This window comes from Hemibagrus wyckioides, linkage group LG14 (genome assembly GCF_019097595.1).
Source record: "Hemibagrus wyckioides isolate EC202008001 linkage group LG14, SWU_Hwy_1.0, whole genome shotgun sequence".
Classification (NCBI taxonomy): domain Eukaryota; kingdom Metazoa; phylum Chordata; class Actinopteri; order Siluriformes; family Bagridae; genus Hemibagrus; species Hemibagrus wyckioides.
In genome coordinates this window covers 21,740,582-21,755,010 of record NC_080723.1, presented here as the reverse complement: position 1 = coordinate 21,755,010, position 14,429 = coordinate 21,740,582, and the positions used below count along the sequence as shown (strand labels likewise).

Below are 14,429 nucleotides of genomic sequence, written 5' to 3'. Positions count from 1 at the left end.
GGTGAGCGTGCATCAAGCCTCACAGCACCTCTCTGAACATGTGGAGCTAACGAACAACAGCTGGAAGGCCGTTAATAACCGAGTTCACGTTATAAAAACAAGGCTCGGGGGAGAGGAGATTAGAAATGTGGTGCAAAAAAAAATAATCAGCATTTCTAATGAAGTAAACGAGTCCCCGTGTGGCCATCACTCCGTTCTGTGAACAATCCTGCTTAAATGTGTGACAATTAAACCAATTTGCAACACGTGAAGCAAATATATTTGTTGTGTACTGCAGAGTAACTCACCTTAAAATAAATAAGACTGTAAATAAGTCAGTAAGGAAAAGTATGGAATAAAGCATGTGTTGCTGTCATGCTGTTTTAGGAAAATAATCAATCAATGAGGTGTTGTGATGAAGCAGAATTATTTTATTTAAGCAGCACATCTCTCAAATGTTTTATTCCTCTCAATGCGATTTCCCGACACTAACAAATTTTTCTCAGAAAACGATATTATAGCAGCTATAGACGGTCCTACCCTCACCAGGGCCGACACTGGAGACTCCATCCGACAGTGTTACATTAACAAAACCTCACCAGATCGATTCTTAGCCACGTTTTTATTCCTTTTACTTCGACCGGCCTCCTTTCGAGTTCCCGGTAAAATTGGTGCTATAGACATGTTAAGATATTAAAAGGACGGGATTAATATAAACCTGTGATTCTGTTAAAGAATGAAATCAACACCAGATATAGTCGTGTAAGAACACACACACACACACACACATCCTGCTGTGACTGCTGCTAGAGAATTACTGTAAGTATATAAACTTCAGTAGAACAGCGTTTGCAGAAATAAAGCACGACAGCAGCAGCTTTAGGAACAGCGAAGCATCTATTTTATGCTGCTGGAGTGCAAAGGTTTCTGTTTCGTTTCTGCTGGGGAAGCAAAGCGCTTTCTCCCACCACAGAGACCCCGTGCCCTGGTGTAATAACGCAGTGCTTCAGGGAAAAGCTCTGCAAGTACGACCCCGCCTCACACACTGTGTAGCGATATGTAAAGCCCACCGCATCCGACAAATCCCAACTCGCCTACCCCGAGATCCGACCAAACCAGGAGACTTTATTCCGGAGGGGAAAAGGGTGGAAAAGCTGTTCGCTGCTCTGTCTCAGAGGACAGACAGGGGTCAAGCTGGACTAGTGAATTCTGCATTCTGATTGGTTGGATGTTGAATAATTTTCAGCAACAAGAGCTTATTGTTTCTATAGCAACAGAACGCTCAACAGGGACGTGTACAGCCGCATGATACGAGCTAACGGATATGGTGAAGTTCTCTCTATGGAGATGGAAGGAGTTTCTAGAGCAAAGTGCTTTGTAACAAAGTTCTCCTCTGCAGGAAAGTCTTCAGGACAGATGAGTTTATGCTTTTTGTTTCTCTGTAAATAAAGAGAAATGACCACAGTATTCCCTAAAGTCAGTGTTGTCTGTCCACAGGATAACGCTCTCTGCAAACATTATTCAGGAGTTCAAGGTGTTGACTTGAACCTAGAGATCTGTGGGACAAACAAGTCTGATCCATGGAGGCTCCACCTCAACATTCAGGACTTAAAGGATCTGCTGCTAATGTCCGTCTCAGATACCACAGCACACCTTCATAGATCACGTGAAGTCCATGCCTTTGGAAAACCAGAACCGTTTTGATGACACAAAGAGGAGCTAAACAAATATTAGGCAGCTGGTTTTAATGTTATGGCTGATGGGAGTGTATTCGGTCAATATTAAACTCAAACGCATCTCACCTCAATCTATGAGAAACACACTACAGGCTCGGTTTTTAGTCATAGTCTTGGGAAAGTTCACCACCACCTTTCATCTGCTTTTACTGTTATTAAAAATAAGAGACTCGGCTTCCTGCATTAAAATAGTGCTGAAAGACCGCCGTTTAACAGGTTGGTGTTTACTGTCACTGTAAACTGGTTTAAGTTTACTCATTAAGAGCATGGAGTAGATCAAGAAAACATTCTTCTCTTATTACAACCTCTTTAATAAGTTTATAGTAATGAAAGCATTAAAAGACATCAGTAGAATGTGTGCGCGCGTCCCTCACACACGATAGCTGAAAGCCTTTTACACTGAACTGCTACAGCACACCATATCCTTTAATAAACTCAAACGTACAAAAATAAATAAATAAATAAAACTCCAGGTTAAGACTCCTGATTATGTGTGTGTGATTAAAATAAAACCTTTAATCCTTTACATCAGAGCGTCTCAATGTGCGATCTCAGGTTTGTTTATTTTGGTCGTTGCATAGTTAATGTTAATAACATGGGCTAAGATTTCTATTATATCTAATGTGCTGCATCACTGGAAAGGAACAGAAAGCTCTATGGTTCTAGCAAATAAATAAACAAACAAACAAGAAAAATAAAACCTGGTGGAAGAACTACTATGTATGTATAACGGGTTATTCTTCGACAAATAAAACATAGCAATCAGGAAATTTGGTACAAGAGGAATAATACTGAGAAAAACAGAACAAAAACAAAAAACAAAAAAAAGCACTTGACTGAACAAAACTCACTCTAAACTTCCCTGGAACATAAATATTATTTCAAGAAGTTGGCTATATTTTAATAACAATGTTATTTTTCAGTTCTGGTGCGATTTCAACCTAAATCCACTATTAAAAAAAAAAAAGTTTTGGGACGTCTGCCTTTACATGCACATGAATGCAATATGGAGTTGTCTCCCGCCCCTTTGCAGCTATAACAGCTTCCACTCTTCTGGGAAGGCTTTCCACAAGGTTTAGGAGTGTGTTCATGGGAATTTTTGACCATTCCTCTAGATTTGTGAGGTCAAACACTGATGTTGGACGAGAAGGTCAGGCTCAAAGTTTCTGCTCTAATTCATCCCAAAGGTGTTCTATCAGGTTGAGGTCAGGACTCTGTGCAGGACAGTCAAGTTCCTCCACACCAAACTCACTCATCCATGTCTTTATGGACCTTGCTTTGGTCTCTGGTGTGCAGTCATGTTGGAACAGGAAGGGGTCATCCCCAAACTGTTCCCACAAAGCATGAAATTGTCCAAAAGGTCTTGGTATGAAGCTGAAGCATTAAGAGTTCCTTTCACTGGAACTAGGGGGCCAAGTCCAACCCCTGGAAAACAACACCTGAATTCAGTGATTTAGAGGGGTGTCCCAAAACTTTTGCCAATAGAGTTTTTTTTTTCCCCCTCAGAAGGTGTGGTCAGAATTCATCAATTCCTGGAAGATTAACTAACATTTGGCCATGACACGGTTGGTCTACAGCATCGTATTCAAAAGCAATCTTCCTTCACGTGAATGTGGAATATACTGCAATCACGATCCCTCAGCTAACATTAGCACTAAGAAATCAACTATAGGCCTCATGTAAAGAATTTTAAACACGTCCTTCCAGCTTCTGTGAAGGAACGGAGCGCTCTTCTGTTCAGAATGAAGAAAATTACTTTCTAATCTCCATAATCCACTTTTTCAGCACCTCTTCCTCTGGTGTAGTATCGATAGCTGTGTTTCACACCTCACCATCCAATCATGCGTGATTATTTTCCAGGACCAGCACACCCTGGGGTGTATTATTCTGTCCTGATTTCATTACCACACCCCTGATCTACAGAGCTGAACTCTCAGTGGATAAAACCTCCCCTGGGAGATCTCTTCTCTCTCGAGGGCGGGATCAATAGGGCCATTTTCCCCGAGCGCGATAGGATCGGCACGTCTTTAATAAACTCTCGGCCGTCTCGGCGAAAGCCCTGGGCTGGTGGAGGAAGTCGCAGTATAGCGGCGTGTGTAGTCTGCTCTCATCCGCCCGGGGTAGAGGCACATTATCATTCAGCTGCAGTTATAACGCCTCTATAGTATCTACAGGCTTTTACTCCTCCATTAAAGAGGCCCATAGCGAGGCCTCGACGCTGCACCAAACACGAAGCAGTTCGACACTGATCGCCTATTAAATTAAGATTTCAATTAAGGCGATTCATCAGAATCTCTTACGCGCTGCGTAACTGTCGTTAGAGGACACGCCGTAAATCGACACGAAGACTCAGAGAGAGAGAGAGAGAGAGAGAGAGAGAGAGAGAGAGAGATAAGCTCAAGCTTCGCTTTTAAAGAGCTTCGCTTTTATTTTCCGATTCAATAAAAACTAAAGTGTCATAAATGATGAAAAGGCTTATCTTAAGTGCTGGGAAGAACTAGTTTCTTCTTCTGTGAATCTTCTTCACGAGAAACAGAGGAGGTTCTTGTGATACGATCGTCTCGAATCGTTACAAACTCACAAGATGTCAATCAAAAATCATCATCATCATGCTGCTATCTGTGATCTCTCAGAACAGAGCACTGTGACAAAACCCAATGGCAATCTGTTAATAATATTGCAGCATCGACCAGCACTGTACAGACTAGACGCTTCATGTGCAGTGCCCCTGGGTTAACACTGAGTTAATAAAATAAAATAAAAACCATGACAAACGATATACTCTGGAGATCGCTCGCTTTTCGTTCCTGTCATATCTGAATCCTGTATAAATAAGAGCTGAAAGGTTTCTGCATTAGATCATCAGCTTCGAGATCACCCTGACCAAAGAATAAATAAATAAAGTATTCCACTTCTTTACAAGCGTGTCCCAATCGTCAGATATCCAGAGATAAGGATTCAGAGCCCTGGACTCTGTGCTGGAGTTCCTGGCCCGTGAGCACCAGGGTGAATGAGCATCGTCTCAGCAGCCGGCGATAAGATCGCAGGACCATAATCATACCTTATCTGCTGTATCTTTATCTCGTGTGCTGCCCTTTTCAGAGAAAATCAGAGATTTACACAACCCTGAGAAATGATAGACTTTCATCTGGGGCGTGCAGAGTGCGCGTAACAAAAGCGCTCGCTTGTTCTCGGTTCATATCAGCCATTATGACGGGGATGAAAATAGCCATAAATGGTTTTTTTGGTCCGCTGAGTCAGACACGAGGGACGATTCATGCCGAGCCGTTCGGTGCTCCTTAGCTGAAGATTACATTGTGATTTTTTCCAGCATGCTCTGCGCCTTTGTAACTGCTGACAAGCTGCAGCTCAGGTTATAATCTAGGCAACAAATTAAACTGTTTAATACGGCTGCCGCAGAACAAAAACACTAATTCATAGTGTTATTTATTCATGAGCTGCAGAGCGTATATATGAATAAATGCCATAAACATTTCATGTTCCTGTACGACGTGAGTGATGCCTTTATAACCCGCTGAAGATTTACAGAGTATAAACAGAAGCATTATCAGCAGTCTGCCTCTCGCGTGGCTCTCGTTCTTTGGATTCCATACTGATGAGCGCATCCCAAATCAAATCTCGCACCCTGGAGTGATGGCATGGAGTCTCTGCACACTCACCACAAGCCATTAACTCCCACTGCAGTTAAACACCACTAAATACCCGGATCCTGCTCCGCTCTGGACCGAGACATGCCGAGTGTTTCAATAAACATGGGGAATCATCTACAGCTACTTAAGGAAACTTAAAGAATCGCAATTCTGTCAAATGACTTAAATATCTGAATTTTCAAGGGGTTTATCCAGCAACTTCTCTCCCGGATGAACATAAAACACCTGTATATACAGTAAAACTCATTTAAAGGTGAAGTGCGACGGTGTTTTCTACACATCTGACTTTCCAGCCTGGAGGAGACGCCTTTCTTCCCCTTCTAATCTGAGGTCAGCGTTTCAGTCGAGTCAGGAAGACGATACTACAGATTTTTCACGTCCGTAAAATTCGCTCGTCTCCTTCAGCCTGAATAATGCCCTTAACTAGTTCATTACACTTCATTAACATGTTGGAAAGTAATTTTTTGCCTCGGTTTGTGGTTTCCAGGCAACCACTTAGGAGGTTTTACATCCCCGTGAATGAATTCATCATTGTTTTGGTGATTTAGTCATTCCTTATCCATTAAAAACAAACGCAAAGGTAAAACAAGTAAATAAATCAGTTTTATGAAGCTGCAGCAGTAACAGCTGCTGAAAAACACAAATTTACAGCGTTACTATTTATAGGAAACCTACAGCTCAGAGTAACAAACATCAAGAGGTTTTAAACTGGGTGTGTAACACTCAGACTGAGACACCAGCACCCCAGGACGACTTGCTTCCTGATAAATGAGACAGATCTACAGAATCATGGAGTCAGAGGAGCTTGATTGTGACAGCTTGTTGGTTATGGGTCATCTCCATCACTCAGATGAGGAGATCTTTTTCCTGGCAGGGCGTCAGATTTTTAAAACACACTCATTTAAACAATGTGATTCACACACTGGTTTCAGAATGAAGAGATCTGACATTCTTACAACACTGATATAGATCATACCCTTATAAGGATAAACGTTCTATACTCCATCACACACGTTATACACTGATCAGCCATAACATTGTGAGCAGTGACACTGAGGATATATGTCTTGACGGGTCAGGGCTGTTATGGCAGCACTATTACGCAGGTGATCATAATGTTAAGGCTGATGTGTGTCCATTATACACACTGAACATGTAATAAATACACATGATAAAGGCTGTCCAGGAATGAAGAGTTAGGGAAGAGCGATCCTAACGGTCCTTCAGATAATTCTTATTACAGAAAACTAATTCATTCAAATATTGAACCTCGTGTCAATACCTGGCACGTGCCCTCACACATACGCATGACAAACCAGTGATTAAATCCAAACCTTCAGCCCATGTTAAACATAAAAGTAATGTTTTTATTGAGTGGAGTTAATGAACTTTCAGCAGCTCTCACTACGAGACTGTAAACCGCAGGCCTGTATTGATGCCCCTCATCATTTCCATAGCAACAGCTCTTTCACAGTTTGCTTTAAGGAGACTGATGTACAGAAGGAGTCTCCAGTGTCACGGGAAAGTCAGAATAGGCTACGTATCTGACAAAAGTTTTTTTTTTTTTTTTTTTTTAAGTCTTAACATCAAGCGAGAGAGGGGAGAAAACAGAAGCTGGTGACTGTAGCTGCTATAACACACAGGATAAATTTTTTGTGGATGTTCCACTACATTAAACGTAACTGAATGGTTAAAAGCGCAGAAGATGCACTTTCCCGAGCAGGGAACGTGAACTCCGGCTTGTTTGGAGTAATCGAAACCCCCTGCGTGACCTTAAGTGATTTTGCATGGAGCTGCTGTAAGCGAGCTTTCTCGTGGCGTACACGAGTTATGCTCTCAGGAGCAGCGAAAAACACAGCGCTGTGCGAAATCTCTTTAATTCGGAGACGTAGCAAAAATTCCTTCATACACTACTATTTCTAATAACAATAAGAAACCGGCGCAGCACACAGAATACAGAGTGTGGCGTAACGAACGCGTTAATGCCTCGTTAATGCCGAGCAGACGCTAGCTAGCGGTGCAGGAAGACGATCTGTGCACAAGGCGATGCAAAAACCCCTTCAGCCCCCGGAGAGAGGGGCAAAGCACCGAAAGCACCAGCGCTCTGCAGTCACCCGGAGATGATCTGCATTGTTTCAACACACACACACAGCGGTCTCCGGGCACAGCGCTCAGTCACGTTGCATTAAAATCAACAGGCTTTTCAGATATTCATAGCAAAGCAGCCAGGAGCAAAACAGGGAGCAGGTGAATCTGACAGAGGCAACTGTCTCACTTAACCTGCCGCCTCCTCCTCCTCCGTGGGAAGGGAAAAACCACGCAGATGTCGGCGGGCTGTCGTGACGCAATCTCCCGATACGGAGGTGTAGAGAAAGTGGTGAGACCGGTTTAAGATCCGTTCGTGCGAGCAAGAGGATCGGATTATGAACAGATTAAGGTACACAGAGTTCAGGTTGTTTTACTAAATACCTGGTGTGGTCTTACACACACACACACAAACACCTGAGCTACAAACTTATTCAAAAAGCAGAGAAGAGGAACTTTTGGCCGTGTTGATCAGACATCACTCTGTATACGTGGAAGGATCTTCATCTCGATCGCAGCTTCACTACATGATAAGCTCAGTCTGTGTTTTTCTGTAAAACTAAGTGTGAAAGTTTAAATGCCACGCCTTGCTGACTGATTGCTCATCTGACCTCAAAAGACTGTCTGATTTAACAGGAACCAGCAGCAAACAGGAAGTGAAGTGAACTAGGCTGGGGTTTAAATAAAAAAAATAAAGAAATTAAAAAAGACCCACAGAACCGTACCTTGCTTGCGGACATCCTCGACGGCGGCGGTGAGCTCCTCTTTGAGAAACTGGCTCTCTTTGGCGATCTTCTCGCCTTTCTCCAGGAAGTTCTGCGTGGCGCTCTCCACTGAGGCGGCCAGGACGTGGGCCTTTTTGGATCGGCCCTTCTTCTTGTTGGACGGTCCTTTGTTGCTCGAGTTGACCAGAGTGGTCACCTGGAGGTTAAAAGTATAAAGATCAGATGTTTTAAAACGCACATCTACATGACCAAGAGCAAAAACATTCCTGACAGAGCGCCATGACACGAAATGATAAGGAGGCAGCGTTTCATTTCCCTTCACTGAGCTCTACCTGGGTGACCAGCGGCTCCAGGAGTCTTTCCACAGCCAGCGTGCGGATCTCCAGGCTCTTGGGATCCCATTTGAAGTTGATGTTGGGCGTGTTGACGGCCGTCATGTTCTCAGAGGTTCTGCAAAAGAAGAACGGCACAAGAAAATGTATTCATTCTGCTACGTTTACACAGAGACAGGAAATCATTCAGAGCCGGAGACTTCCGGTGACATGACCGACAACAAACGCTGGTGACTAGAGGTTTAACTTAACTAGTAGTTGAACTTTATGCAAGTACGGAGCAACTCAGTGCAACGACTACCAATGGAAGTAAAGATGAGCCGTAACAAGAAAAAAATGTACACACTGCTTCTCCTTTATCTCATATGTGATGCAGATCTACACTGCTGAATTTTACAACAACACCCTCCACATATCCCTGCAGAATGCTTCATTTCGAGAAAACTGATTTGGAATACTGACAAGGGTTTATCACCACGGCAACCGGTAGTAAGGAATGCCTCCTATATAGACACACTATTGTAAAATGTTTTAGGACATCCCTCCAAATCACTGAGTTCAGGTGTTGTTTTTCAGGGGTTGGGCTCGGCCCCTTAGTTCCAGTGAAAGGAACTCTTAATGCTTCAGCTTCATACCAAGACATTTTGGATAATTTCATGCTCTTTGTGGGAACAGTTTGGGGATGACCCCTTCCTGTTCCAACATGACTGTACACCAGAGACCAAAGCAAGGTCCATAAAGACATGGATGAGAGAGTTTGGTGAGGAGGAACTTGACTGGCCTGCACAGAGTCCTGACCTCAACCTGACCTCAAAGATAGAACACCTTTGGGATGAATTAGAGCGGAGACTGCAAGCTTCAGCACACCAAGGCATTTTGGAACTAAGGGGGCGAGCCCAACACCTCAGTTCATTGACTTAGGGGTGTGTCCCAAACACATACAACGTAAAGAATAACACTTGCAGTTGTGCCATTTTAGGAAAAATCAGCAGCAGGGTGGTGTAATAATGCACAGATACCAAAACCACCATGAAGTCATGGTAAAGAAATCTAATCCTGTTGTACATCCATGATACTAATTTCCCGTTTTCACCGTGACAGACAATGAACCTGCATCTCCTGACCAATCAGAATCGGGAGTTCCTCATGCTGTGGTGTAAGCCGTCTCGACCCACCGCTGTCTCCTACACCTGAGTTCATCAGTAAAAGTACGAGGGCAGGCGAGTGCGAGAGATCTTTATGACTCTTCCAGCATTATAGCCTTAAACTCCATCATACATCAGAAACTGGAGGTATTTGGCATGTTGATGGTAATAATATCTATCGTAGGTGCCGAATGTCACAATCCAGCATTATCATGTCTGAGAGAAAGTAACGCGCTCTTTTAGCACAGTTCGGTGCAGGTCACGTTGTACAGTGACTCCACAATGCAAAAAATGTACGCCCCCCCAACACCCCCCCCCCCAACCAACAACGCCATCTAAACTGTAATAGCCAAGAGAGAAAAAAAAGCACACGAGGCTTCCTCTGTCCGAACGCACAAGGACAGAGAGTCAATGTCCCTAAAGCTCACATCAAATCCACAAACTAGACGCCGGGGACCTCGCTCCACGATCGTTTGTGCCGACCTTCACTGGCCAACTTTCCAACTTTGCCACCGGCGCACTGACTACAGTGTCATCGATCAGCCATCGTGTACAGGAGGCGGGGTTTAATCTGGGGTTTATGAGCTGCGAGCAGGGAGAGGAAGTGCAGAACTCATGCAGGGTTAAGAAGTAAACTGACCATACACACACTCGGCAGCTACACAACAGACACCTAGAGGATTAGATGCAGCGTCCAGCGATATTTCAGAACACACTAACAAGGTCCATTTCTCTTTAAACTGGCCAGCTGATCTGTCTCATGAACTGTGTCACAACTCAAACTCAACTCTGACTTTACAATAATATGCATTCACTAATCGAGAAACGAACCTTTCTACAGGTTTTTATTAAAAAAAAAAAAAAAAAAAACACACTATGTCTACTAGGTAAAAAAAAAAGATCTAGAGTTTCGGATTAAACACGTCGGCAGCCATCTTGTATCAGGTGCACATCGCTAACCCCAAGTATAACAACCTTAAAAAGGGGGTTATATACAAACAACCTGTGGCAAATCACATAAACTGCTCAATGACTAAAGCTGGGAGTGCTGGTAGCTCAAGTGGTTAAAGCTCTGGGCCGCTGAGCAGAAGATCGGGGGGTTCAGGCACCAACACTGCCACCATTGGGCCCTTCAGTGAGGCCCCCAAAGCCACCTCCTGCTCCAGGGACGCTGCATCATGGCTGACCCTGCGCTCTGACCCCAACCCTTAAGGATGGGATATGCGAAGACAGAATTTCACTGTACGGTAATGTATATGTGACAAATAAAGACAACTTAAAAAAAAGATGACCAAAAAATAATCCCATAATCTAATCTAATATCTCATAACCTAATGGTGCACGGTTTATGTAAATCCTTAAGGACAAGAATTTGATGAGACAGAATAAAAAAATAAAAATTAGGGACAAAAAAATCTATTTAACGCAATCTTGTAACAAATGAAAAGGATCTGATTTCAGAATTTATTTATTTACTTATTTCAAACTTGGATGGAGATTTGCCTGTATTTTTTGTTGACCAATTTTTTAATATTATAATATATTGATATTAGAGTCTGAATTTTTTTTTTATATATACACACACACACACACACTTTATTTATATATAAAATGTGATTTTTTTTAAATAAAATAAAATCACCACCACTTTAAAAGCTTAATAGATTTACCCCCTTGATATTCCCCCTTTCTTTGGTTTCGGCCGATTCCTACCCCGGCAGAGCCTAGCCGTCTAACAGGCTCAGACGTGCGTCCTCTGAAACGTGTGAAACCACAACCCACGTCTCTTTTTACTCTGCTGTACCACCCGAAAGCCTAGCTTAGAAGTATTTGAAATAAAAACATCGAAAGGGTGCCGGGTGATACTCACGGTATCAGCACGAGCGTGGTCTCGTGTCCATCTCTCTGTTAAGTGGGTGTGTAAATTAGTCTAGCATTGAGACCAGAGCGCACTGATGCACTCAAACAAGCGTATCGTGATATCATATCGTCCAGCTCCGATATAACCTGTCCATCTTTAATACACAGAATAAACTCCATCACTAAGCACTCACACCCATCCATTTTACTCTTTATTCCTCATGTTAGAGCCGTTCCCAAAGGGGGAAAAAAAAAGACTAAATTAACTCCTCAAAGCTTCTTACTTGCCATATAAATGTTTATAAATCCTTGTTGTAGGCCGCAGAGGGAGACTGGAGATGTGGATGGTGTTAAAGTGTAGTATTTCTTCTTACCCCATGTTCTTTAAAAGCTTTCATGCAACACCTATTCAAACGGGGCGCGCTTCTGCGCATGCGCGAAGCTGTAACTAAGTAACCTTAAGCTAGTTACTATGTAATGCTAGTCATCGAGCAGCGTCCAGAAACTCTCTATATTTATCAAATATAAACAGTTTTATATTTTATAGCAATCTATATATATCCATTGTTTTAGCCTCGCTAAAGCAAAAAAAAAGTGGCACTGAAGGGAATTAAAAGTTAGAACTAAAAATAAATAAATAAATAAATAAAAACACTGCGCGAGCCCATGACCTAAGCCAGCCCCCTCCACCCCCACCCCAAACCATGGCATTCCCAAAACACGCTTAACACTTTTAACACTGTTTTTCCAAACTCGATAAATATTTCCGTAAACATCAAACACTTCTTAAAGAACAGGCACAACAAAGCAGAAAGCACAAATAATGTTGTTTTAATTATAAACTTACCAAAAAAAAACCACTAAAACAACTTGAGTGACGCGCTTCAAAATGGAGGATTAAAAAATTCCCGTCCGGCTGCAAACTTTTCTCCTCTCTCCTGTTTCCCTTAAGAAATAAAACTCACCCAAACACAGGGAGGCGAAAGGAAACTCCCAAACTCGCAGCTTTAATCCTGTCGAAGTTTAGAGAAGTTAAAATGAAGCAGTGAGTGAACTTTTGTTGTAAAGAGTGTGGTTTTCAACGCTCTCTCTCTCTCGCTTTTTCCTCACTCTGCTGGGATGAGCTGTGGGAGGAGGTGGGCAAGGTTGCCAGATTGGAATAAATAACGCGCTGAACAACAAGTGCGTTACAGGTTAAAGGAACGTTATCTTTTAATTAATTTATTTTATTTTAATTTATTTTAAAATCTTTGAGTTTATTGAAATAACACAACTTATTTGTGTCAACTGGAAAACTTTTATAGGTTGCATAATATCAAAATATTTATATCGCGGTAATGTTCTCGATTCTAATTGGTCAGGTTATTAAAGAAAAAATAATGTATTCATTTATTTAATTTTAAATGATCAATTAAAGATTTAGTATCCTAACTTTTATATTGTATAAATTTTATTTCAGACAGTACATGTAATCTAAGCATAATATTAAACAGTGTTTATTTAAAAACATTTTATTTAGACGACGAAAAAAAACATTTAACTTGGAACATATAAAAAATCTGTGATTTGTAAATGTTTTGTTTTGGACTTTTGAACAGTTTAGAGTATTTTATTTATTTTTCATTTACATTTTTGAATACATTTGTAGATGTACGCTATATTGTCAAAAGTTTTGGAACATCCCCCCAAATCATTGAATTCAGTTGTTGTTTTTCAGGTGTTGGGCTCGGCCCCTTAGTTAAAAGAAGTGAAAGGAACAGGAAGGGGTCATCCCCAAACTGTTCCCACAAAGTTGGGAGCATGAAATTGTCTTGGTATGAAGCTGAAGCATTAAGAGTTCCTTTCACTGGAACTAAGGGGCCGAGCCCAACCCCTGAAACACAACACCTGAATTCAATGATCTGGAGGGATGTCCCAAAACTTTTGCCAATATAGTGTATATTATTTCATTTATGTTTAATTCTCTTCTAATCCGAAGCAGTCTCTGGCAAAAGAATTTCCTTTAGGGATTAATAAAGTGAAAGGAACATGTCATAAAACATTAAATAGAAACTATAAATGGATCTTTATTGATTTGTATATATGACGTCATACAATCATGACATTCCATATGGAAATATAACTCTATGGTTGACTGAAATGTGTTAAACAGCATATTTTAACTGACTCGCATATGAAAATGAATTAATTAGGTTTTTCTTATACCTACAATGTTCATATATTTCTCAAGACGTCTGTCTGATAAAGTGTAATTCAATTCAATACACAAATCCTGACAAAACATAATCTAAACTAACAAAAGTTAGTTTAGATTATGACTAATAAAACATAAACTAATACTGATATTAATTCCTTTTATATTAGTCTTTATATATCGCCTCTCTCTCTCTCTCACCCTAAACTTCTCTTAACTTTAGAAGTAGGTAGCGTTTTTAGAGTTTCACACGTCAAACATCACAATCTGGCAACCTCCTGACCGCTTCCTGGAATGTCCTGGTGTGTGACGTCACCCTGCGAATCCAGACACGCTTATCAGGTGAGATTTAGGGCGCGGTTCACAATGAAACACACACACACACACACACACACACACACACACACACACACACACACACACACAGGAAGTTGAAGGGTTTAGTCATTGGCTTTTTCTCAGGATGTGTTTATTTTTAAAGCACATTACTCCGCTGACGTAGCTTTGTGGGGAAAAATAAATATAGTGATGAAATATTTTTGTGCAATTTTAATCCCATAAACTACAGAATAAATATAGAAGCTTTGAGAAAAGTACAGTACATAAATGATGTTAGAGCTTTTGTTGGCGTAATAAAGAGGGGTAACTCAGTGTCTGTAAACAGGTTTAAACACGCAGTGGCCTGAACAGGAAGGAGTGTTT

At 41.6% G+C, this 14,429-nt stretch overlaps 1 protein-coding gene across 2 annotated transcripts in view; it reads right to left on the bottom strand.

The window, feature by feature from the left end:
- Positions 1 to 12,666, bottom strand: part of ctnna1 (catenin (cadherin-associated protein), alpha 1) — a 106,808-nt gene extending 94,142 nt beyond the window's left edge. The window contains exons 1-3 of one of the 2 annotated variants that reach the window (XM_058408853.1): positions 12,381 to 12,666; positions 8,529 to 8,646; positions 8,197 to 8,392 (exon numbers count right to left, since the gene is read on the bottom strand). In XM_058408853.1, coding sequence (XP_058264836.1) covers positions 8,197 to 8,392; positions 8,529 to 8,633 — 301 coding nt within the window. In that variant the 5' untranslated portion in view covers positions 8,634 to 8,646; positions 12,381 to 12,666. The remainder of the gene's footprint in view (positions 1 to 8,196; positions 8,393 to 8,528; positions 8,647 to 12,380) is intronic. The other variant, XM_058408852.1, reaches the window with a different exon arrangement.
- Positions 12,667 to 14,429: the final 1,763 nt, after the last annotated feature.